Below are 26,349 nucleotides of genomic sequence, written 5' to 3' on the forward strand. Positions count from 1 at the left end.
AAATGAAGAACCTCGAACAACTAGAAGAGTAAGCATTTCCTTGAAAACCACGTCCATCAAATGAACATGTGATCCCACCAGGGAGTTCGAAGCTTGACAACCCCCAATAAATGAGAAATATTCGTACAGAAAAATAAAAAGACTAATTCTAAATGGGCTGACTGAGAGTCCCTTGGAAACTTATGACCGGAGCAAGATGCATTCTTCAAAACCACAAAGAATGATTCAGTAGTGTTTGTTCAATAAGTTCACATGATAGATAGTCGAATGCATTCAATCCTTTATTTAAATCACTACATAAGAAGGGAGTCACTGTCCTCCATATCATTTGTCTAACCTCCATCAACAATTACAATTACAATTACAACGGGCTTCTGTTGGCATCTTTGTATATAAGATACCGTGTTCTTGTTTTCCCTAGGGCAGCATACCTGATAACAGCACATTGTATCATTCAACATGTTGTAAATCGAAATGAAAGTTACATATAATGTAACAAATAATCTTTAAGAATGTAGTCAGTAATATATAATAGTATAATTTACCACTGTGGGATGAATGGTGCCATCCAAATGACATCACCAGCCTGAACTGGGTACCTATTCACAGAAAAAACAATCAATGAAAAAAAAAATCACCAATGTAAAGTCACAGCTTTTAATGATATGAACTAAATATAATGTAACAAATCGATCTTAGAAAAATCATAAACAATAGAATATTCCAACGTAACTCACTGAAGAACACGGCCAAAAATCTAACCCATAATCTGGCAGACACCACATAGAACAAAATAGAATGTTTAATGCTCTCAACTAGGGATCTGAGTGGGACAGTTTGGGACCAACGGGCTTATGTTTTTGTCTATCCGGCACGAAATTTTGGTACCCTATAATATTTCATAATACATGGAACAAGGCCAGTCAACTCTATTTATTAATGTAACATTAAGTTTAACATTAGATATGGTTAAATCGTAGAATAAAACTCACATTAAGGTATATTTTACAAATATATATTTCAAAACAAATAATATCTTATAATATCATGCTACGAGAAATATTATTTATTAAATCAATTAAAAATTTACTATTAATGTATAATTGTTCAAAAATCTTAAGTTTTGGAAGAATATTAGGATGTCAAACTAGATTGGGAAGAGCCAAAACGTAGCTCAAAACTGTCCACAGAATACAATAAATATAATTTCTAAAATCTGAATCCATCAAAATAAATAAATAGGCCAATTGAATTCAAATAGGCCATTATATAGCCAACATGGGGTCAAGATCTCAAGTTCAACTCAAAAGCTCAAGTGATTAGATAGGCATAGCACGAAGTAATAGATTTTGCCATATAACAGTCAGACACACTACTAGGCCAAGTTAAACTCATCTTTTGCAGTACCCAATTAAGTTTGATGGAAACAAAAAGTGCCACTATCTAGAACTTCATGCGACATTCAGACCATTTTTGACAGGTTAGGTCTAGAACTCTTACCAGCTATCACCCAAACGATAAATGCCTTGCCCTTCCAATAGCAGCAAGCCGTGCTGGTTATAATGGACCTCCTGCAAAAGCCACAACATTAGTGAAAGTGTAAAAAAGTCTTTTAACTTTGGTTAAAAGACGAACTAACTCACTAACTCCCTCCTGGACTTGTGTATGAATAACTAGGAGAGGTGTACCATACATCATAACATCAAGAAGAAAATGTCACCACTGACTTCAAAAACAACTTCATGGAAGAGTGCTTGTATTAAAGATGTTTGTACTCTTACTTTTTTATCTGTTTGATAAATGTAAGAAGAATAGGTTTTGAATAGCATAACATCACATTAAATAGTACTGTGAGTGATAAAATTGAGCCTCATTGTCAAGTGAAGTAGACTAGTTTTTCAAGTGATAACGCGTTAAGTTCAATTATACAAGTTTCAATCATGACTTCACATGAAAAAACTAAATTTGTATTTGATGATTGAAAAAATTGGAACTTGAAATAATCGGTTAAATAAGAAGTATACATCAACCAAACCAAATTATTGCCAAGCCGATTAAATCAGAAGCCTAACATAAAACTGTTACTGAACACTAAAGTTTAGACCATAATCTCCGTATATTTGGCGTGTCTTAAAGAATGATTGCATATTTGCATGACTAGACTATAACTTTACATTATTATAATTCATATCATAGTTATATCATTTGGGCCATGACTTGCAACAGAAGTTGAAATCACAAAAAATGAAGATAAAATGAGCACCAAGAATTATATGGTTTTTCCATTATGAGCTACACCCACACGCAGGTGAAAGAAGGATCACACCAGAAAGAATATAGTAATTACAATCACTTTCCACTTGTTAGGAGAAAACAACCATCACTCTATCAATAGTGATAGAGTAAAGCCACCTACAAATTTCCTCTAGAAGAGCTACACAAGGTAAGAGATTGGATAAAATAGAGATGATACCCAACATCATTCCATCCATAGACTTGGACACAAATTAAAAGACTAGAATCTGACCAGGATGGTCATCTATTTGCTTCTTGCCAATCATTTGTTTAGCTACTACCCAGGACTTGTTCAACATTTCTCCCATTTCAAGACTCTGATTTGTAATCAGGTCATTTTGAATCATGTCTTCACGCTTTCAGCCTTGATATTCATTCCACACTAGTCACCTTTCCACTATTTATGTTTTCTGAGGATCTACACCATGTCAACATTTACAAGCTTAGTCAAACATGTATTTATATTTTCGATTGACCATTTGAGGATCTACACCATGCCTACATTTACAAGCTTAGTCAAACATGTACTCTATTCTTGTATGAATCTTTGGCATGTCCACTTTTCCATCTTCCACTACTACATGAACAAAATAAAATTGAACCCCTATGTTTATACCTAGAATGAAAAGTCAGATTCCTCAACATGCAAGGCACTCACCAGCATAGAAAAGAGAAATCTCATTTGTGTCCAGTCTCCTCCAATAGCCTTTGTATCCAAATTGCTTTCTTGCAAGCTTGTGCAGTCACCATATATTCCATTCATGTGGTAGATGATGAGCAGATAAAATATATGTGTATTCATGCATTAGTTTAGACCATTTTTATTCATTTGTGCATTATTGGACTAATTTCATCATGTATTATCTTGTTTCGGATTATACATTTGGGTTTATGCGTTGTATGTGTAAACAGGTCTGAAGGGAGTTAGTTAGATTTAAAACAGTGTGTTCCATAGGTGTCTGGTGGATTTTTCCACAACCTATGGATTTGAATTCAAAAGTGCAGGATTCAAAACAGCATATTCCAAAGGTGCCTGGTGTATCTTTCCACGACATGTGGATTTTGCTTCAAAAGATCAAGACTAAAGTTTGATGAGGATGACCAGGATGTTCAATCTATTTCAGAGGTGTTTCTAGATGAGAAGTTGCTAGTCATTAATACTTTGCCATGGGTTGCAGACTTTGCCAATTTTAAAGAAGTGACCTCGTCATTTCACAAACAAAGCTACTATCAACAACGACAACAATCCACCGCTTCCACCACCAGTAATTTTGTGAGTTCTATCCCTTCTATTCTTAGTTATTTTGTTTATGTTGATGACAACATAAACACCTAAGCTTGGGAGGGTCAATTGCATGTCATTTTGTTTGCATGTCATTCTATTGTTGCATTTGCATAGCATACTCATCATCTTGACTCAAGTTTAAGTTTATTCGATGATTTTTTGTGAAGCACATTGGGGATAATTGTTGGGAAACTTCACACACTACACAAGAATTTTTGACACTTGACACTTAAGGAAGAAGATTTTTGGGTGGTAGACTTAAAAGTTTCTTTTTAAGTTTTTAAGGTGACACTCACTGCATTTGATTACTAAAGTAATGTTTGTCAAGCTCACATAAAAAAGAAAAAAGAAAAAAATATGGGAGAATAATAGTAATAATGAGTGGAAGATCGGATGTGGCAAAGAGGCCACCCTTTGAGGTTGTTACTGGGAAAAGAGGCACTCCTTTGAGACCGGATGTGGCAAGTGCAAAGTATTTGAGTGGAAGATCATGCTTAATTGGCAGGTAAGTGTCTTCTAGACTAGAAACCTAAGAAGAAATCTTTTACTGAGAAAAATTAAAGTTCAAAGATTATCTTCCTTAATGTCTCGTGCCTTACATCAATTACTCAATTGCACTTAGGGATTCAACAAATGTGGAATGTGTGCTTCTAGAATATCATTGGTTGAATTTGGATTTGAGATAAGATGATGACTCATCATTCTATTAAATTTTCTTTGCTTGAGGACAAGCAAAAGTCTAAGCTTGGGAGAATTTGATGAGCAAATAAAATATATGTGTATTCAAGCATTAGTTTAGGCCATTTTTATTCATTTGTGCATTATTGAACTTATTTCATCATGCATTATCTTGTTTCAGATCATACATTTGGGTTTGTACATTGTATGTGTAAATAGGTCTGGAAGGAGTTAGTTAGATTCAAAACAGCGTGTTCCATAGGTGCCTAGTGGATTTTTCCACAACATGTGGATTTGACTTCAAAAGTGCATGATTCGAAATAGCACTGTTCCACATGTGGCATGTGGATTTTTCCACAACCTATGGATTTTTCAGCAAGAAATCTTAAGATGACGTGGACTGACAAGCATTTAAAGGAAAAGGAAAATAAAAGAAAGAGAAAGAGGGGGGGGGGGGGGGGGGGGGAAACAGTTAAGGGAGAGAAGTAACCACCTCAGCAAGTGGACAGAACATGGAAAAGATAAAAGGGAGAGGATCGTTCACGAAAACCACCTCAGCTTCCATTAGTTTTAGTTTTTTTTTTTTCATTATGCATAACTAATTTTCCTTTTTATTAGAGGATTGATGTAAGACTCTGAATTATAGGTTCTACTCTTCACATTTAATGTTTTGTTAATGTTATTTATCTCAATGCTCTGTTTATGGTTTTATTGTTTATTCTATGAGCAATTTTATCAATTGGAAAATTGGGAATTGTTTACGATTATAAATAAGATAGGTTAGGTTATGTCACAATTGGGAAATTGGGCATACCTAATTATTTTGCAATAGAGATGATTATTGATTTTTCATGATTCTATTGAATTTTTGTAAACTGGCCTAAGGGATTAGGGATTCGAATTCAATGAATAGATTTTACCTACTAAGGAATTAGGGGTAAAACAGCTCTGAGTAAACTCAAGTGGATGATTACATTGCTTGCATCAATTGAAAAGGAGTAGGATTCTAGAGGAAGGGGTACGAAATCAATCCTCTAACAGTTCTTAAATTGATTAAAGTTTTTGTTATAATTTTTTGCTTGCAATTCTATTGAATCTCATTTACTCAAAATTACGTAAATTAGGAATCTAGTATTCAACAAGTCAATCCAAGAAGACGATATTTCATTATTACGTTAACGATTGGTCCACTTGTCAAACATTTATCAGTAGATAAGGCTATCACAATATATAATTTTTATAACTAGCTTACAATTCATCCTACAAGAATTAACAAATAGCCTAATGTGGATTATCTTGTGCTAAATCTCCTGCAAAACCTAAATCAACATAACCCTTGACCATAAAATTTGACCCATTGTAACATAATGCAGCATGTGAGGTTTCATAGATACATCTCAAGATCCTTTCTAAAGGACTTCAATGCTCTTACCAAGATTACTGATGTATTGACTAATTTTGATCAATGTCTTGCCTTTTATGAATCATGGCAAATATTAGGCTTCCCACTGTTAATTCTTATGATACTTGAGACATTTCCATCATTTTGAATCAATGTTGGGACAAATGCTTGAGAATAATTTGTTATTAATAAGTGGGCTAGAGATTGATTTGCTATCCTGCATATTGAGTCAGCTCAATATTTTCTTCTAAGAAAGCAACTTTTCTGACTTTTCCATCTCTACAAATTCTGCATCCCTAAAGCTATTTTGTAGGTTCCAAGTTCTTTCATAGCAAACTCCTTAGCCAACTTTCCCTTAAATTGTCGGACTTACTCTTTATTAGGACCTATCATGTCATCCACATAAAATGGCAAAAGAATTAAATTATCATTGTCAAAACTATTGTAATTTTCATAATGGCCTGAAGTGAGTATTATGGATCCTAGCCTTATTATGAAGGAATCAAATCCCTTTCACTTACATCTTACACTTATTTTGGACCACACAGAAATTTGGTTTCTTCAAGCACATACTAATGCAAAATGTTTGGCTCCTCCTAGGGCCATGTTCAGTTATTCTCATACGTCAAAGTGAATATGTGCTTACTTTTGGCAATTCATCTTCCAAACTTCAATCTACTCTACTTACAACACAATTCACACAAAAGATATTTACCCGGTTAAGCCCATACAGGAGATAAAATAACAATCTTGAAACCTCATTGTGATATATCATCCGGTTTGTTATGATGATACTCTTGAAGTTCTAGGCTGGATATTGCAAGAAAAATGCATCCACTAACCACCTCTTCCCTTTTGTCTCCCAGAAGCATGTATAATTTTTTTGCAATACTTTGTGCTTCCAATACAATTTGGTACCTCTAACAACCTTAAATATGGGTCTAGCACCCAAGGTCTATCCAATAAACGAAAGGTTCTCCGAGTCATTTATATGATGTCCCCCTCATTTTGTATAAAGAGTGTCCTTATACATTTTCAATTTCACGATACCAATACCAATAATTTATATAGCAAGAGCAACTATTAACATATAATGAGGTAGGCTCATAAGTGCAAAACTAGTCTTGACATTGTGTCATGTGTCACATTGCTATTGAATTCATTATCTAAACATCAAAAAGTTGGTTTCTTTCTTTAGAACTGACTAATAATATACTATACAAGAATTCATCATCACCAAAGGCACTAGAAACACACATATTGAGAAGTTGTTGTTTTGGAACGTAATATTCATTTTGCTTTTGTGCCAACAACCTTCCTGAAGATTTGTGTACCTTCACATGCCACAATGGTAGCATTTGTAGTTTTTTCTTTGTGAATTTGATCTACTTTGATTTAAGCTCCCACCAGAGCCTTGTACCATAGATCTACTCCTTGTCACAATAGTGCCTCCATCCACTTTGAACTTTATAATTTTTCGTCCTAGATCTTTCTACAGAATTCTTCATCCAAAATTATATTTGCAACGTAATCAAAATTAAGATGATTGCAAATATTATTCTTTATTATGTTGAAGACAATTTCATAATACAAATTAGATAGCTTTTAAATAAAAGTTTCACTTGTTCATCTTCTACCATGAAATCTTAAGTAATAAGTTGGGAAAGTAATGTACTCAGATTGTTGATGGGCTTTAGTACTACTGTAGTTTCATTCATTTAAAGGGTGTAAAGTCTCCTTTCTAAGACTATCCTATTGTAAAGTGATTTTAACTCGTATAGTTTGGTGAGAGCATCCCAAATCTCTTTTGTTGTCCCAAATTAGCAACAATATTGTCACTCATCTCCTTCCATTTTTGAATAGTCATTGTTGTAAATCTTCCTTCAAATGCTGATAAGCAACTACCCTTAAAATTGCTTTTATTTTCAATTTCTACAATGAGAAATTCTCAATATAAAATTTTCATAACAGTATTGACCACTATATATTATACAATTATAATGGCTTCTATTTTTTAACTACGAATAGCACCCACAACTAGAATTGTATTAGGAACCTTATTGAGATCTTACATTAATTAGAGATGAGACTACCTTAGTCCGTGTCAAGCTTGAGCAGTCCTCGTCTTAAAAGCTAATTTTATGAGATTAAGTAGGTTTTAAACCCGAATTCTAGGATCATACAAACACTATACTAAATCACATCTTTCTACACTCTACATGTCTAATGCTAGGCTTGAAGGGGTGTTATTATTGGACCACCCATATTTATCTACGTTTTAGACTTTCAGCCCTAGACATGAGAGAATATGTAGAGATCCCACATCAAGGTCATCAATGAAAGAAATGGTAAAGTTACGCAACTTCACCATGTAAACATATGATAGCCACCTATGACAACACCATAGCAAGCCTCTCTTAACAATTTGCCATTAGTGGAGGTATCTTAACAATTTGCCCGTAGTGGAGGGGTCCAAAAATCACGTTGCAGAATCATGATGACACTAATGGGGTTATTTAACAACATTGTAACACATTGACTAGAAATATAGCTAATGTAACCCTTGTAAGATTTACACAATAATTATCTCGCAAGCTGGTTTTTTAAGGATGAGTTTCGCTAGCTCAAATTCTAAGAGACGTCACTATTGGGAAATTTCAAATCACAATTTGGCTTGCGAAAAAAAGTACGGATGAGTAAGAATAAAGATAAAATGAACACCAAGGGTTATGTGATTCTCTCACTATATGCTACACCCATACACAAGTGAAAGGGATCACACTAGAAACAATATAGTTGTTTCAATCACTCTCAACTTGTGAGGAAAAAACAATTATCACTAACTAAATAGAAGTAAAACATCTCTAAGTATCACTCATTAAATAAAACCTATAAAGAAAAGTTACACCAGAGAAGAGACTGGATGAAATGAGGATCATATAAAACATCATTCAAGTCTCCCTTAAATAAGCTTCAAGAATGACCATTTATCACAAATTAAAGTTGGATAGGATCTGCCCAAGGATAGTCATTCAGTTGCTTCTTGAACATTTATTTACCTAAGAACCATAGATTTGTCCTACAAAAAAGAGGCAACTTGCTACCACTTCCCCATTGAAGAGACCCAAATTATTAATGCAGCTCTAACGCATACATACACAACACATCCACATCAGTATGGTACTGGCAGAGAGACAAATTACCTTCACATTAAGAAATTCTCCAGGTTGAAAATCCATTATCTGCAGTCATCAGTTCATCAGTAACATTTACAGAAATTTACCGGAAACCATGATCATATGAAAACTGTATAATGCAATGAATAACAGACTGAGCCAAAAGAATAAGTACATGAGAGATTTGAACATACATGGATATTGAAGTCATATGCCAAAGATGTTGGAATAAGCTTCCGCAGTTCAAAAATCTGACAAAGCATACAGAGAGAATCAAAAACTTAATATACAGTGAGCAAAAGTTCAAAAACCTAAGATAGATAAAGAGAGTAAGAGAGTAAGAGAAAAATAAAAGAAAAATGTACAGAGAATAAGGTTATGAGAATATAAATCTGGCAGAGATATAAGATTATGAGAATATAAATCTGGCAGAGCCGGTTAGATACTCTCTCATCAACTTACATTTTGTACAGAACACAAAAGTAAAAGTAGAAAGATACAATGTTTTTAAGCCTTTGAATGATTACTGCATCTTTTAATAAATATTACTCAAGGCATCCGTAGATGCCTAACAAAAAATTACTCCATAAAAACTTACTTAGATTCCAGAGGGAGGGGGGAGAGATCTGAAATTCCTCGTTTATTTATGTTGGAAACAGAGCATACAAGGGAGGAATGGTGAGGAGAGAGAGAAGAGAGAAGCAAGTAGAGAGAAGGTAGAGAGAGAGAGGGGTCGAGAGTTCTTGCCCAACATAAAGACTCTTTTATAGAAAAACTTTGAAACCTGTAACTTGTTGAACCGATTTTCAAGTGACCGGTTACCTAGAGTCTAAGTCATCTGGTGACGTGGTCTGTACTTGAACATTGTGTGTTTTTACCCTTCAGTCTATTACCCAGTTATGAGTAAAATTACTGTGTCACAGGTAAAAATATTTTACTGTCCTCTTTTGGAGACTACCGTAGAAATTAAGTCTTCGGGATCTTCCTCAAGTATTTGGTCTGAGTCTTCGTTGTCAGAAGGGAAAGAAGATCCAGGAGTTCCTTGTCCGTGGCTTCCTGTTTCTTCATAAATTTCTCTATATATCCTTTCTTTTTCAAATCTTTTAACCAGTATCGGACTGGCTTCTATAGGGAAAGGATGAAATTTGTTTCCCATAAACTTTTTCCAGTATATTTTGGTGTTTATGGTTTCTTTTAAAAGGATATACTCTGTATTATCCTTTCTGGAGAAATTCCAATTTGACCTTTCAACGTAAGCTTTCCAAAGTTGGTACTGGTATAGCTTTTCTTTGTTGAGTGATAAACCTTTCAAGAGACCGTGTTCTAGATGGACATGGGCCTCTGGATTTGATTCTGTGAATAGTTTTATGACATGTGTTGCCACACTATCAGGGGTTGTGGCGCTTTTTGGGGAGGAGGTGATTTGTAAACAGATATTGGTCATATATTCTGCCTGTATTTCATTTACTACCAAGTTTATCTCCTGGGTTAGAGAGTTGAATTTTTCGGTAGGTGGGATAAGAAGTGTTTGGAGACATCCTGCCTCTAATAATAGTGAAGGACATATGACTATGTCTCTATATAATTGATTTTTAAAGGTTTTTAAATCAATTTGAGCCTTTCTAAAAATGAATTTTATTTGGCATGTGCATTTTGTGGTTACTGTTTTGCAATAGTCCGAAGACTCTTGGCATGGTGTTTTTGTGTCAAAGTAAGTCTGGGGTTTTACAAATAATCCATTGTAATTTTGTGTTTCTGCATGAACTTCAAACAAGAACTCTTGTATGACTTCGAATTTTGCAAGGAAAATGTTTGGGTTCATTTGTGGTGAGAAGCTACAAGAGGCAGCATAGGTATGTGTTTGGGTTCTTGTTTCAAATGTCAACTCTGTTTTTATTTATTCTTCATCAATGGTTTCCAGCTTTAAAGCCATTTGGGCTTCTTCTAAAGAATTAAAGCCTTTGTAAGTAGACCAAAATTGGTCTTGTTTTGCCTCAGAGAGGTCTTTGAAGGAAGTATAAACTCCTTTATTTGGCCCTGTAATTAGGGCATAATGTGTGAATCCTTTCTCAGAGGGAGAGGCTGGTGAAGTTAATAAAACTCCTTTGTTGTCTGTATTGCAGAAATTGTATAGTGCACTAATGATGCTTTGTTTCACCTTAGTGACTTGATGTTCATTTTGAACTGTATATTTTGGAATATTCCATATGTTGTCAATTAAAACATTTAATTTGACATTTGTATTGTCTCTACCAGGATAATGGTAGGTATTTGTGAGTATTGGCAATTCTTGTTTGCCATACTTTGTGTATTGTTCCCCCACAAAGGGGGACTTGACTGGTTTAGGACCTGAAGGCCCTTTCTTTGTGTTTTGTATAAATTCCATTTTGGAATATTTGTACCTGCAATATAAAAGCAAACGGGTTAAGCAATAAAATGTCTAAGCCTTTGTAGGTGTTGTTCTAAAACCATGATGTTGCCCTTGTACGAGGCAAGTGTAAAAGCATATTGGAAAGGATTGTGTGGGAATAGTTCATTTCTTCTTTGCCTTAGTTTGGCTAACTTTCTTTTAAACCTTTTTATTTGTCTAGATATTTCGATGGCAGGACTAGGACTAAAGACAGGACTAATCCCTCTTGGCTGTAATGGTTGTATTCTGACCCTGACCTGGAATCCAGGAGGGATTTCAGGATCTTCGATGTGTAACATATTCATGTATATGATTGTATAGAAAACTCTTTGAGTCTTACTTTTGTATGATATACCTGGAAAGGATATCAGCAAACATATTGTCAGATCCTTTAATATGTTCAAAATTTATAATTTTTCCGGAATTTATATAGTCTCTAAAAAGTAACCATCGTCTGTGAAGTTTTTTGTCATTATTTATTTGGTTTTTTCCATAAGAAACAATTGCTTCACAATCAGTTCTAATGGTTATTTCTGGTTTATTTATCAGAAATAATTTAAATGCCTCTAAAGCGTGTATAATTGCATTGACTTTGTAGTCAGTGCTGGTTTGGTAAACCTGTGGTTTAAAAGTATATTTTCCAGAAGCATATCTGCATATTTGTTCATTATCTTTTGACAGATATTTATTTTTCTTCTTTTTTAGGATAGCTCTCCATTCTGATTCACATTCATCACATTCAACTACTAAGTAATCTGAATCTAATGGTAATTGTAAAGTAGGTAATTTATTTACCTCTTGTTTTATATCCTGAACCAATTTTATATCTTCAGAATTAAACATTCTTTCTCCTTTTAAAGAAGTTTTATTGTATAAAGGGGCAGTGTATTTTCCCAGGTCTGGGATAAAACATCTAGCATAATTTAAAAGCCCTAAAAAAGATCTTAGGGTTTTTATGTCTTCCATTTTATCAGGAAAATCTTGGATTTTCTTAGAAATGTGAGGTTGAAGTTTTATGGTGCCATTACCTATTTCTGTCCCAAGGAATTCTATGAAATTTTTACAAATTTCCATTTTTCCTTTTGATATAATTAAGCCATATCTTTCAAGTTTGTCTAATACTTGTTTCAAATGGAGATAATGATCTTCTTTTGTTTTGGAAAAAACAAGTATATCGTCTATATAGACACATGTAAAAGTTTTGCAGTCATTGAAAATGTTATCCATTTTTCTTTGAAAAAAATGCAGGAGCATTTTTAAGACCAAAAGGCATTACATGCCATTCGTATAATCCTTCAGAATAGGAGAAAGTTGTCCATTTTATAGATTCTGGTTCCATTTTTACTTGGTGGAATCCACTTTTGAGGTCAAATTTTGAAAACCATTTAGCATTTTGAAAACGATTTATAAGAATTTCTTTAGACGGAATTGTATATCCATCTTCAACTGTATTATCATTTAAACGTTTATAATTGTAAACCATTCTAGATTTACCTCTTTTTTGTTCGGAAGATTTATTTACTATGAAAGCAGGACTCCTGTGAGGACTTTCACTTGAAGCTATTACTTTTAGTTTCAGAAGATGGTCAATATGCATTCGACATTCTTGCTAGTCCCAATTATTGAACTGTATATCTTTAGTTTTTATAATTAAATCGGGGTTGATTATGTTTAATTTATAAGTAACAGGATCACGATCCCAAAATTTGGTAGGATCTTCTCCTATTATACTAGTTTTATTTAACCTATCCAAAATCTGTTGGATATTGTCAAAAGTGATTGTTTTGGATATTTTTATGGATGAAAAAAAGTCCATAGTGTCATCTGGATAGTGATCTATGAATTCTAAATTTTCTTCCATACAACCACATTTTTCTGAGGATTTGGGGTTTGTACATGAACATTCATCAGAGGATTGTCCTATATAGCTGTCTCCACTAATTATGGGTGACATTTGTGTCTTATCACTAATAATGACATAATCTTTGTTTATAGTGATAGTTCTATTATGGCCTAAAATGAAATCAAGACCAATAATCATGCTTTGTTTTGAAGGGACTAAATTTTCTACACGCATGGTTTTTAGATGTATTTTTTGGCCAAATAGGTCACAATTTGTACTAAATTGAAGAGAAATATTGTTTATTTCTTCGTCGTTTATCATTACTGCTCCAGACATAGTTCTTGTTTTTTGTATATGTTTACTTTTAGTAATCATATATGAAGGTACTTTTGTTTTACAGACGACTGTCTCAGAACATCCTGCTAAAGAAGAAATCATACAGGCCCTCTAACATTTGAACCAAGAACCCAAACACATACCTATGCTGCCTCTTGTAGCTTCTCACCACAAATGAACCCAAACATTTTCCTTGCAAAATTCGAAGTCATACAAGAGTTCTTGTTTGAAGTTCATGCAGAAACACAAAATTACAATGGATTATTTGTAAAACCCCAGACTTACTTTGACACAAAAACACCATGCCAAGAGTCTTCGGACTATTGCAAAACAGTAACCACAAAATGCACATGCCAAATAAAATTCATTTTTAGAAAGGCTCAAATTGATTTAAAAACCTTTAAAAATCAATTATATAGAGACATAGTCATATGTCCTTCACTATTATTAGAGGCAGGATGTCTCCAAACACTTCTTATCCCACCTACCGAAAAATTCAACTCTCTAACCCAGGAGATAAACTTGGTAGTAAATGAAATACAGGCAGAATATATGACCAATATCTGTTTACAAATCACCTCCTCCCCAAAAAGCGCCACAACCCCTGATAGTGTGGCAACACATGTCATAAAACTATTCACAGAATCAAATCCAGAGGCCCATGTCCATCTAGAACACGGTCTCTTGAAAGGTTTATCACTCAACAAAGAAAAGCTATACCAGTACCAACTTTGGAAAGCTTACGTTGAAAGGTCAAATTGGAATTTCTCCAGAAAGGATAATACAGAGTATATCCTTTTAAAAGAAACCATAAACACCAAAATATACTGGAAAAAGTTTATGGGAAACAAATTTCATCCTTTCCCTATAGAAGCCAGTCCGATACTGGTTAAAAGATTTGAAAAAGAAAGGATATATAGAGAAATTTATGAAGAAACAGGAAGCCACGGACAAGGAACTCCTGGATCTTCTTTCCCTTCTGACAACGAAGACTCAGACCAAATACTTGAGGAAGATCCCGAAGACTTAATTTCTACGGTAGTCTCCAAAAGAGGACAGTAAAATATTTTTACCTGTGACACAGTAATTTTACTCATAACTGGGTAATAGACTGAAGGGTAAAAACACACAATGTTCAAGTACAGACCACGTCACCAGATGACTTAGACTCTAGGTAACCGGTCACTTGAAAATCGGTTCAACAAGTTACAGGTTTCAAAGTTTTTCTATAAAAGAGTCTTTATGTTGGGCAAGAACTCTCGACCCCTCTCTCTCTCTACCTTCTCTCTACTTGCTTCTCTCTTCTCTCTCTCCTCACCATTCCTCCCTTGTATGCTCTGTTTCCAACATAAATAAACGAGGAATTTCAGATCTCTCCCCCCTCCCTCTGGAATCTAAGTAAGTTTTTATGGAGTAATTTTTTGTTAGGCATCTACGGATGCCTTGAGTAATATTTATTAAAAGATGCAGTAATCATTCAAAGGCTTAAAAACATTGTATCTTTCTACTTTTACTTTTGTGTTCTGTACAAGATGTAAGTTTATGAGAGAGTATCTAACCGGCTCTGCAAGATTTATATTCTCATAATCTTATATCTCTGCCAGATTTATATTCTCATAACCTTATTCTCTGTACATTTTTCTTTTATTTTTCTCTTACTCTCTTACTCAGACCTGATTATATAGAATAAACCTCAACACACGAGGAATTCTGATATATCACAATAGTTTAAAATCATATATTAACTTGTATTAGTTGCTAAACATGGACAGTCAGAAAGTTATCTGAATTGATAAGTGTAACACATCCAGAAAAAGACGATTGCATGTTTCAGAGTAATGAACACACCTACATTAATGATCAGTGACATGAACCCAAAACATGTAAGTATTGCCCCATGCAATGACGTTAATAGACATAACAGTGTCATAAATGTTCTTTTATGAACTATCATCCTAAATTGGAAAATATACTCCCTGTTTCAAGCCAAGAAAAAGAAGATAAAATAAAGCAAACTGCTTTTCAGAATATTGGAGTCAACTTACCTCGCCAGGAGTTTCAAGGAGTGGATGCTTATCAGTTGAACCAACCAATGGCTCTGGGATATGATTAGCCAGTGGAGAATATCTGAAAGATTATAGACATTTTTCATACTCAAGTCATGAGAGTACTCGTGACAGCTCACTATTTGAATGTACACAAAAAATATATATTGTGCATCCTATACCAATTTATATGGCGACAACTTATAAAGAATCTTGAATATAAAATGGATTGATACATATAAATTGCAGGTGGGGAAGTAAAAAGTACAAACCTTCGTTCAAATACCACAATAGTACCAAGTGCATCAGATTCAATTGAATGTTCAAAATTTGGAGGAAAATAAGCATATGAATCCACCTGGAGTTAAAGCCATGATATGAAAATTTTTATAGCCTTCATAGAAGATATAGTGATTATCTAAACTTTCATAAAGATGGTATAAAAGCTAGTAGCCAGACAAAAACATGACTAAAAGAAAGACACTGCAAATGTAATCGGTTTACTTTCACTAATTACATAGCTAAGCAGTGTGCACATAAAACTATGGTCATCATAAGTATCACAAGTGAGGGAAATATGAATTTCTAAGATTACTTCCTATAACCAGAAAACTGGAAAATAAGAGGATTCACCAAAGGAGCGAAACTTGCAATAGAGTGACAAAAAGAAATAATATCATAAACTGCAATCAACTTAAGCATTCATTCCTTCTGTTTTCCTTTTTGTCATATAATATTCCTATGATGATTATTAAAGCATAAAGTTCTCTAGCAATGAAAAATAGTAATGGCAGATTATAAGAAAATAAAATTTTGAAGCAACAGCAATCACCTTTTATTTTTATATAAAAACATTCCAAGGATTGTATCTTGAATTTAAGTCCAATTTCAATGCCCCTGAATCTTCTATTGTATAAATAGCACACTTATATAATGAGTTGAATCTAAGAAAAATGTCACCAAAAAGTTAGAAGAAAAACAGTAATAAGAATACATCATGCATAATATACTTCCTGAAGCTAACATGATTAACATGGAAGTCCTACAAGTGCATAAATACTGGTAGAGGGAAACGATAAGTGAAAACATTTCGTTCTTGCATGTGGTTTATGAGTAGCCGTAGTTCAAAAACAGCCTTCTGCTTGTGTTTGCATTGAGTGACAACAGGTGTATCATTACACCTTGAGAAGCAGTTTCTCATGATAATTTCCGAAGGGTACTAGTGCATTGAGGAGGGTACAAGTTTACAATAAGAGTGGCATGTACAGCTTTCTGGTGCATTTGGCAGCAGAGGAATGTCCAAATTTTCAAGGGTTTCTCTCTTCCCTTGATATTTTTATAGGATGAGATAGTGCCTACATCTTTCCTTTGGTGCACTTTACTTGAGATTTTTTCAAGGCAACTGTAACTAGTGATAGGAGAAGAGATTGAAAGTGCCGTTTAATTTTTTTGGCAAACTTGGCCCACTGTTATCGTCAACTGTTTCTTTTAAGGAGGATATTTCATTCTCCTCCAGATTCTTTTTCCTTTCTAATAATGTTTTCTTCTTTTATTACTTTAGGAAAAGAGATGACAGTAATTTAAGAAACATATTAACCAAACCTGAAATTTGTATCAAATATCAATTTCTAACAGTACTCAAAATTGGTGATCATACTGACAGAAACATTCACAATAATAATTGTAGACTTATTACCTGAAGTAGTTGGCTAACACCAGTGGCATTAGTGATTGTGACAGTTCCTTGGAGCACAAAGATAAATCTACACATAAATAGTTGGAGTGTCATGGACAAGAAATTGAGGAGGGGTAGAGTGCAGAAACTGAAAAGGTGAAATAGCATGTTTACAACCTCTCCACACCAGGCAGGGGTAGTCCTGATCTTGAATTATCTAGAAAAGGGACAAAGCAAGTATCAAAGGCGTACCAGAAAATTCAGTTTCAGGGAAAACTGACAACGGCAACATATATAAAACATTAAACGTCACAAATTAAATGCCCATTGGAGTTAATAAGGGAAAGTGTAAAGGTAGACTTGGAGGATATGATTGAAATTGTAACCCAATATCACTTTGATCTTTAAAAAGAAAAGCAAATAAGATATTGCCAAACATTAAAAGTTAGGCTGAACCAAAAGACCAGTCGCATATTTATTTTGGAGGTTGGTTCCAAGACAATGAAACAAACGGGAACCAGACACAATGGCACAGAATCATGAAAGGAAGATATTTTGTTAAGGAACAGAACAACTTACAAGCCATTCCCAGGCTTTGTAGAGTTCAAGTATGTTAAAGCAGTTGACGAGCAGCATTGGACCAGAGAAATTTTACTTTGGATTATACAGAGAGAATCCTCTGTGAGGGATGAACCCAGATTTTCTGAGGTGCAATTAACCATACAGGGTAATTTTTCTTTCATTATCTTTCTTGGGGTTCAATATTTTCCATGCCACACTTCTTTTTTCAATAATGTTGATCTAATGTTAGGAGGCTTGTAAATAGCCCATATAATTTGGATACCGAAGAAAGGAATAAAGTGGCATCCAAATGATGCATAATTGTATAGGAGAAGATAATGGCATCAAAAAATTAGTATATCGGCAAATATATGTAGTGTAGATGACTAAAATAATTGTTGATTCACAAATGCTGAAGCAGCAATATCATCTAATGACAATATACCCAGGCAACTTGGTAAATATAATAGATTCAGTGAAATAAGTCATAATCAAACCTTTCAACTTAGCTAGGTACATTAAAAAGTGTGAACCCATTTCTGGTGAAATTAAATATGCCCCAGTTGTGTCGCTCCTGTCAAAGAAATTTAAAGTTACTACACAACAAGAGGGCAATGAAGAGGCTTAAAATCATAATTAAAACAAATGAAGAGAGTCAGGAATACCAATCAGGCAATGGGCCATATACATGACTTTCTGGTGATATCAAAGCATGAGTAGTCTTGTAAACACTGCGTGTGAATCCAGGTAAATCTGCAAACAAAAGCAAGTAAACTCAGTCCAATGCAAATTCACTGCAAAGTTCTTTTCATGAAAATAGTCCAAGACTTAAAGAGCAAAAGAAACTTTAAGATCAAAATACCCTTTACATATAGTTCCTTATAATTAACATATATATCACAACTCAAGAAAGAACTATAATAATCAAGCCTGGTCGTCAAGTGTCACACTTCACCTCTCAAGCCAGTTCTTTCAGCAACCAAAATAATAATATCATAATAATTAGAAATCCACATCTTAGGAAAAGCCATGAGTCCAAAACTTTGTGAACTTCTTGAGTTAACAAAGCATAGAAGCCTGCTGCTACAAACTGTACGGCCTCATATGTTTTATTTTATTATGCATCAAAAACTTTCTATAAAGCATTTATATAATTTCTTTGCAAATATAATGATCTTGTCTTTCCAAGAAAGACCCTATATTGACATAGACACAAAACACTCGTCTATTAAAAAAATCAAGGGAAATCTAATCAGCAACCACCAGCAGTCTTTGTTTGCTTCCTGCTCCATTAAACAATTTACATCACCATAATAATATCCCTCTTTTAAGATACGAAAGAAAAATAGTATAACAAAAACATTTGACTAACCTATAAGGTGAACAGGAGAGAGAGTGGGATTGTCGACTTTCCAATAAAGAGGCTTTGATTTCGCTTCCGTACTAAGTCCAGAAGGAGCAGAGCAATACCCTTCTTCAGAAAATGCATGCTTAAACAAGCCTGAAGAATCAACAAAAACAAAATAAGTCATTCCCTACACTCTTCAACCACCAAAACTCCTCCTTCCAACAACCAAGAAAACCAACAAAAATTAAAAATTTTACAGCACAGTATATATATTAGGGTGTTTGTTGCCGCCTTGTTTTTTTTTTTTTCGTTCAGCGGCCAAACAGAGTACAGAACAAAATTGAGAGAGAAGAGAGTACCCAAAATAAAGAGAAGCGCAAAGATGCTCCTCATTCTCAGATGAGAAATGGAGAAGTGTTTGGACTGAGAACAGTGGCTCAGATGAAAGTGTGGGTGTGGATGAGTGTGTCACGGACTTAAAGGAGCACTTAACAAAGATTCCTTAAGACCTACAAATACAATGAACGCTGATACCATGATGGCACTACAATAATTGCAATATGGAATCTGCCATGGCCCATGAAAATACTCTATTCAAATCTTTTATATTTATTTTTTCTATGCCACCTTTCTATATCCTTTTAATTTTATTTAGGTTACAAAACTTTCTCTAGTCCATCCACGGATGCAATGTATACGTGAAATCGAAGACGGAGATCACTTGTGTTTGTATTTGCTAATCTGAAAAAATAAATACACCTTGTGTGGGATTGTATGATTTTTACTCTCCTCCTTCATGAGAAGAAAGACAAGAAAAACCAATGTGGTAGACTGTATATGTATCTTGCTTAAGCTAAAAATATTGCATGTGTGTGTTATTATTTAGAGTGATGATATAGTTATATTTATATATCTATAAATAGTTTAAATTTATTCTTAAAATAATGAGTCTTATCAAATAAAATTAAATTAAGATTTTTAAATAGGCTTTATGATCCAAATATATTTTGATTATCTATATAAGTAATATTATTTGCTAAACATAACCATATGAAAGAAAACAAAAACAAAAACAAAAAACTATTAAAATAATGACAATAAAATAAATAAATAATAAAAATTTAATAAAATTTAGAAAAATGGTAATAACAAAATTAAGTTTTATAAAATAATGATTATAATATAATAATATAAAAAACTATTAAATTACAAAAAAATATCAATAATTGTAAAAATATTAAGACTAAATTAAAAATATTAATATATATATATATATATATATGTATGATATAGATATTATATTTTTTATTCTCTTTTATTAGTATCAAATATTTTGTTTTGTGATGATACATATTAGGTTTTCCTTTTCTCCTTATATTGGGATTTTGTACTTTATATTGAAAAATTTATAATAAATCAGGGGCAAGCTCTCTGAGTTATTTTGTGTACGCGGTCTTCATTCTCATATTATACATCTCTAACATGCTATCAAATTTAAATTATCTTTCACATTTTCTCTTTTTTTGTTGATTTCCTACAACGACGACTCTTACTTCATCCTCTGGTACTCCCACAAACCTCGTGAACCTTGACCCATATTCTGATCATCTCACAAATCCCGCAAATCCCATATTTCTTCACCCCGGTGAGAATCCTGCTCTTGTCTTGGTATTTGATAACAATTATTCGCAATGGCAACATGGTATGCTCGTTGTGTTGGAAACCAAAAACAATTATTGTTTTGTTATTGACACCCTTCCATGTCCACCCCTTAATGATCCCTTGCATGAAACTTGGAAACGATGTAACAAAATGGTAATTCGGTGGCTCACTCGCTCAATGAGACCCACAACAATATATTATGCGGATAGAGTTTGCGTTTGATATATGGACTAATCTTCTTCAATGTTCTCTCATGGTGATAAATTTTGCATTGTCGATTTACAGGAAGAAATTAAGAGCTACCCACAAGGTGATTCCACCATTTCCCAATATTACACACGACTTCACATCCTTTGGAAAAATTCATTTTGTATCGCACGATTCTTGTATGTACTTGTGTTTCTCTTTGCACATGTTACTTGATTTCTAAGATCAAAAAAGAGCATGAATGATGATTGTGTCATCAAATTTCTTAGTGGACTGAATGATGAATTCTCTCATGTTCGGTCCCAAATTATGCTTATAGAGCCTATGCATATTCTGGTGAAAATTTTCTTTTTGATTCTTCAACAAGAACGTGAATTTAATGTTACTTTTCATTATAATTCTCAAGATTCTATTATCAATCTTGCCTTTAACGAGGGACATAGTAAAAATTTTCATAGTGGTTTATCCGGTAATCGTGGACGAGGACGTTTTACTCAGACTAGTGGTCATAATCCCAATCACACCTCTGATAATTGTTGTATTAAGCATGGTCTAACTTAAGGCTATTACTAAAACACTAAAGTCAAATCTCCTCCTTCCAAGCCATTTGCTAGTATGGTTGATACCATTCCTACCGAGAAGGATGGCAAAGCTAAAACTTAGTTTGGTTTCTTTAGAGAGTAGTATGAAGTTCTTCTCGCCTTAATCCAACAGTCTCAAAATTATTCTTCTCCCACAATTGTTGTTGTTCATCAATGTACTACCAAACCCACATGTTTTGTTTTTCACTTTTTTTCTTGGATTTTAGATAGTGGTGTTACTGACCTTATTTGTCCTTTTAAATGTTTATTTTAAAATCTCAAACTTATTTCTCCTTTATTTTTATACAATTACCCAACCAAAACCATGTCATTACTACATTCTTTGGTACTCTTGTCTTGAGCAATTATCCATTGTAACACTTTTTTTGTTCCTTAATTTTCTGTTCAACTCATTTTTATTCCTAAATTGCTTAACTCTACTAATTGCTTTATGATTTTCTCCCAAAATACTTGTCTTATTTTGCAAATTGATACCTTCAAGACGATTGGAGCAACTAGGATAATTGCTTGTGATTTTGCCAAACAAAGACGTTTGAAATATTCTTCCAGCAATAGTAAATCTTTTCATTTTGTTGAACTTATCCATGTTGATATTTGGCGGCTAAGGATTTTACTCAAACCGAGGGGCTTAATCATTTTGAAACCTTCTCTCTTGTTGTCAAACTTACCACAATAGATATCATTTTAGCCTTGGTCGTTGTTAGTGATTGGTTTATTCATCAGTTGGATGTTGACAATGTTTTCCTCCATGAAGATTTACATGAAGAGATCTATATGAAGCCTCTACTTGGTTTTTTTCTTCCCCGGCCAAATCTTGTTTGTAAGCTTAACAAGTCTCTATATGGTTTAAAACAAGTCAGTCATAATATGAATCAAAAATTAACTCCAAAGCTATTTTTTCTTGGTTACATACAAAGTTTTGCTGACCACTCTTTGTGAAGAAATATATCTCTGCTATTACTGTTTTGGTTTACTATGTTATTACTATTTTGTTGGTTTATGTTGTTGATGTGGTTCTCACTAGTAATAGCGTTATTGAAATCAATGTTGTAAAAGTTCATCTTCATTCTAGATTTCTTATTAAAGATCTTAGCCTTCTCAAATATTTTTTGGATCTTGAAGTTACTCATTCTCTTGATGAATTAGGTTTGAACAAAAGGAAATACTGTTTAGATCTTATTTCAGAGGTAGAGATGCTTGGATTTAAACCCGCACCAACGCCATCTAATCCTTCTACTAAACTCCATGCCAACGAGGGAGCTCTTCTACAATATCTTTTTTCCTTTCAGCGTCTGATTTGACCATTACTTTACTTGACCAACACTAGGCATGATATTAGTTTTGTTGTCCAGCAACTCAGCCACTTTGTTTCTTCTCCGCGTGAACCACATATGCAACAAGCTTTACAAATCATTCAGTACTTAAAACATTCTCCTGTATATGGTCTTTTGTATAAGTCCAATACCTCTCTTAAAATTCATATGTTTTTTGATTCTGATTGGGCAACATGTGTCACTACCAAAAACTATGTTTTTGGATATTGTGTTTTCTTTGGTACCTCTTTGGTTGCTTAGAAGTCTAAGAAACAAACCATTATTTCACAATATTTTTCTGAGGCTGAGTATCACGCCTTGGCATCCCTGGCTTGTGAACTACAACCTACAACGGATTCAATACCTTTTTTTAGGATTTGCATATTTGTGTTTCCACTCCATACACCGACTTTTGTGACAACAATTCCACAATTCATATTGCCAAAAATTATAATTTTCATGAGAGAACCAAGCATATGGAACTTGATTGTCACATCACACAAAATTGTTGATGGCCTTATCCATCTTCTCCACGTTCCTTCCACAAGTCAACTTGCTGATATGTTTACTAAGAAGTAATTGCATTATTTTGCTTCCTAGGTTACTACCTGTGATGCTCTGACACACCGTTTGGAACGCGCTTCCCGCTCCCGAAGCAGAGGCGACGCAGACACCTGCACGACGTGGAGTCCGAAGCTTGCCCATGGTTCAGACGCGACCATCAATTTGGACACTGCATCAGATACGACTCTATTTATTTGAACACTGCATTATACGCAATTTGGGAAAAGTTGTTGCGAATCCCAAATTTTAGAGGAAAAATTTTCACGAATGGAACATTTTGACATATATTCATGTTGAAGATATTCATTATATATTATATACACTTATCAAAAAATTGATATTTATGAAAGAATAAAGGAAAATCCAAAAAAAAAAATTAAAAAGAAAATCAAAGTTTTCTTATCTTCTATCAAAATAAAATAAAGATCAGCAACAAAAATAGATATATAAGACTTGATATTTTAAATGTTTATTTTATTTTTTTATTATGAAATATAATTATTAGATTATATATATTTTTTATAAGATTCATTTAGTATATCTTTTTTAAGATTATATATATATATATATATATATATATATATATATATATATATATATATATATGTGTGTGTATGTATATATTGTCATGTTTGTGTCTTGTACTATTTTAATTTTGTCGTATCTCCATATCCGTGTTCGTGTCTGTGTCGTGTCTGTATCTGTATCCGTGTCTGGGCATCATAGGTTACTATTTCCAAGTTGGGCTTTATAATATTCATGCTTACTTGGGGAAGAGTGATAGAGATATTATATTTTTATTCCTTTTTTATTATTATCAAATATATTTTTTATGATGATAAATATTAGATTTTTCTTTTCCCCTTGTATCATGAGATTTTGTACTTTATACATTGGATAAATTTCTAATAAATTAGGAGACAAACTCTCTTTGAGTTGTTTTTCATCAAACAACTCTTGTACATATTTGTACACCTTCTCATAACTTATACATATCTAACTAACTAACTAACTAACTAACTATATATATATATATATATATATATATATATATATATATATATTATACGTCAATTTAAATTTATGTGATCCTCTATTTTTTTTTCTTCCTCAATTTAATTTCACTTTATTTTTAAAAAATATGTTTAATTACTCTTTTGATCCTTATTTTTGTCCAAAAGTGTCAAATTGTTCATTCAATTTTTTTAAGTTTCTATTTGGTCCTAATTTTTAAAAAATTGATGCAATTTGGTTAATTTGTGTTAAATTTCTTGAAGCAAATCAATAATTTTTTATCAAAATTTGCACTATGATTATATTAATTACACCAATAAAGCAAATAATCATTATTAATAACTTTAATTTTGATGAAAAATTATTGATTCATTTCAAAAAATGTAATGAGAATCACCACATTGCACTAATTTTTTAAAAGTTGAGACTAAATTGAAACTTAAAAAAAATAGAAGACCAATTTGACAATTTAAAAAAAATAACCAGAAAAGTAATTAATAATAATAATAATAATATGGCCTAACTACTTTTTTTTTCTTTGTTCCTATCTTTTTTCACCGCTATTTCACACTTTAATTTTTTCTTCACCCTTCACACGCGGCACACCATAATCAATACGAGCAAATCATACGTTTAGATAAATCGAATCAAATATAATTTGACAAAATTTGATTTTTCATGTCATTTCTTAACATAATTTTTAGATTGAATGAATTTATTATTGAATAATCTAGCTCTCTCTCTTACACTGTTTCTCATTTATTAAATTTAAATACTAATTGTCATCATTCATCTTTTATCGTAAGAATGATTTTAACTTATTTATTAATAATAAAGTTTAATCTTTTATTACAGTAACTTTTTACCAAATGTCTTCTTTTCTAATTCAACCCTTGTTGTATTCTTTTTTATATATGGATTTGGAAGATTGTGTGAAGATGAATTTGTGTGAATTTGAGTGAAGAACGAAAGCGTGTGTTTTTTTTAGTGCATTTATAGAATAAAATGAGTGAATTTGAAGATGAATTCTGTGAAAGTTAGTGAATGATGTAATAGACTAAAAATATTGTTTTAATAGATAAAATTTGAAGATTATCAAAATACCCTTAATGGTAAAAATATTTAAAATAATTTTTAGATTAGTAAAAATATTATTTCATAAATTTTAATAACAAAATTAAAAAAAGATAAATTATATTAAATTATTATTATTTTTATAATAATTACTATTATTTCAAAATTTTATAATTTATTATTATATTTAATTACTATATATATTATTTATAAATCATATAACTTTTAACAATATAGGCACAACAATGATGGTTCTTTACTTCTATCTTTTATGAAAAATTTCACCAACTATATATTTTCAAAAGTTTCACATAAGATTGTAACTGAGAAAATAAAATAAAGAATTACATGTGAAGAAGAAGGAATATTTTAGTAATAGAGTATTATCTTCCTCAAATCTCCACACTTATACGAAAATTAAAAAATTATAAATTTTTCATTTCCGTGTTTTCTCTCTCCTGTGAATTATTGGAAACGAACATAAATATAATTTAAAATCCGTGCTTACTTATACTTGAGAACAGTAAATAGACAAAAAAGATCATAGCTTAAGAATCCTTTCTAAAAGATAATAAAAATATAAGTGGTTTATAGTTTTTAAAAAATTAAATATCTTCTATGAAAAAATTTGAAGCCTCTTCTTACGTGTGGAGCATTTTATGATGCCGTCGCATCAAATGTCACGTGAAACACACATTTTATAATATTTTGTTTGAATGCCAAGTACGGAAAGACACTGTCAAAAGTACCCTTGTCACTGGTCTTCACGTATTCCCCGCTATTCCTCATTTTGTATAATTTTTTTCCCAAATTTCATAGATTCCCCCTTTTATTTAGACAGATGGGATATTGTTTATAA

General features: G+C 32.7%; 1 protein-coding gene across 2 annotated transcripts; it reads right to left on the bottom strand.

Moving 5' to 3' along the window:
* Positions 1-201: 201 nt before the first annotated feature.
* UGLYAH (ureidoglycine aminohydrolase) lies at positions 202-19,617 on the bottom strand. Of its 2 annotated transcripts, XM_028062573.2 has the most exons (13): positions 19,414-19,617; positions 19,079-19,207; positions 18,372-18,459; positions 18,204-18,280; positions 17,323-17,362; positions 17,167-17,233; positions 15,743-15,828; positions 15,471-15,552; positions 9,031-9,087; positions 8,864-8,902; positions 1,501-1,571; positions 546-599; positions 202-431 (listed from the first exon to the last, which is right to left on the bottom strand). In XM_028062573.2, the coding sequence occupies exons 1-13, from the start codon at positions 19,445-19,447 to the stop codon at positions 362-364; spliced, it is 894 nt and encodes a 297-aa protein (XP_027918374.1). In that variant the 5' UTR covers positions 19,448-19,617; the 3' UTR covers positions 202-361. The 2 variants fall into 2 exon arrangements, with proteins under 2 accessions (XP_027918374.1, XP_027918375.1); XM_028062574.2 differs by lacking the exons at positions 8,864-8,902; positions 9,031-9,087.
* Between the last annotated feature and the right edge of the window lie 6,732 nt (positions 19,618-26,349).

The sequence above is a fragment of the Vigna unguiculata genome, chromosome 3, assembly GCF_037176805.1.
Source record: "Vigna unguiculata cultivar grain cowpea cultivar isolate G323 ecotype 2 chromosome 3, ASM3717680v1, whole genome shotgun sequence".
In the NCBI taxonomy this organism is placed as follows: domain Eukaryota; kingdom Viridiplantae; phylum Streptophyta; class Magnoliopsida; order Fabales; family Fabaceae; genus Vigna; species Vigna unguiculata.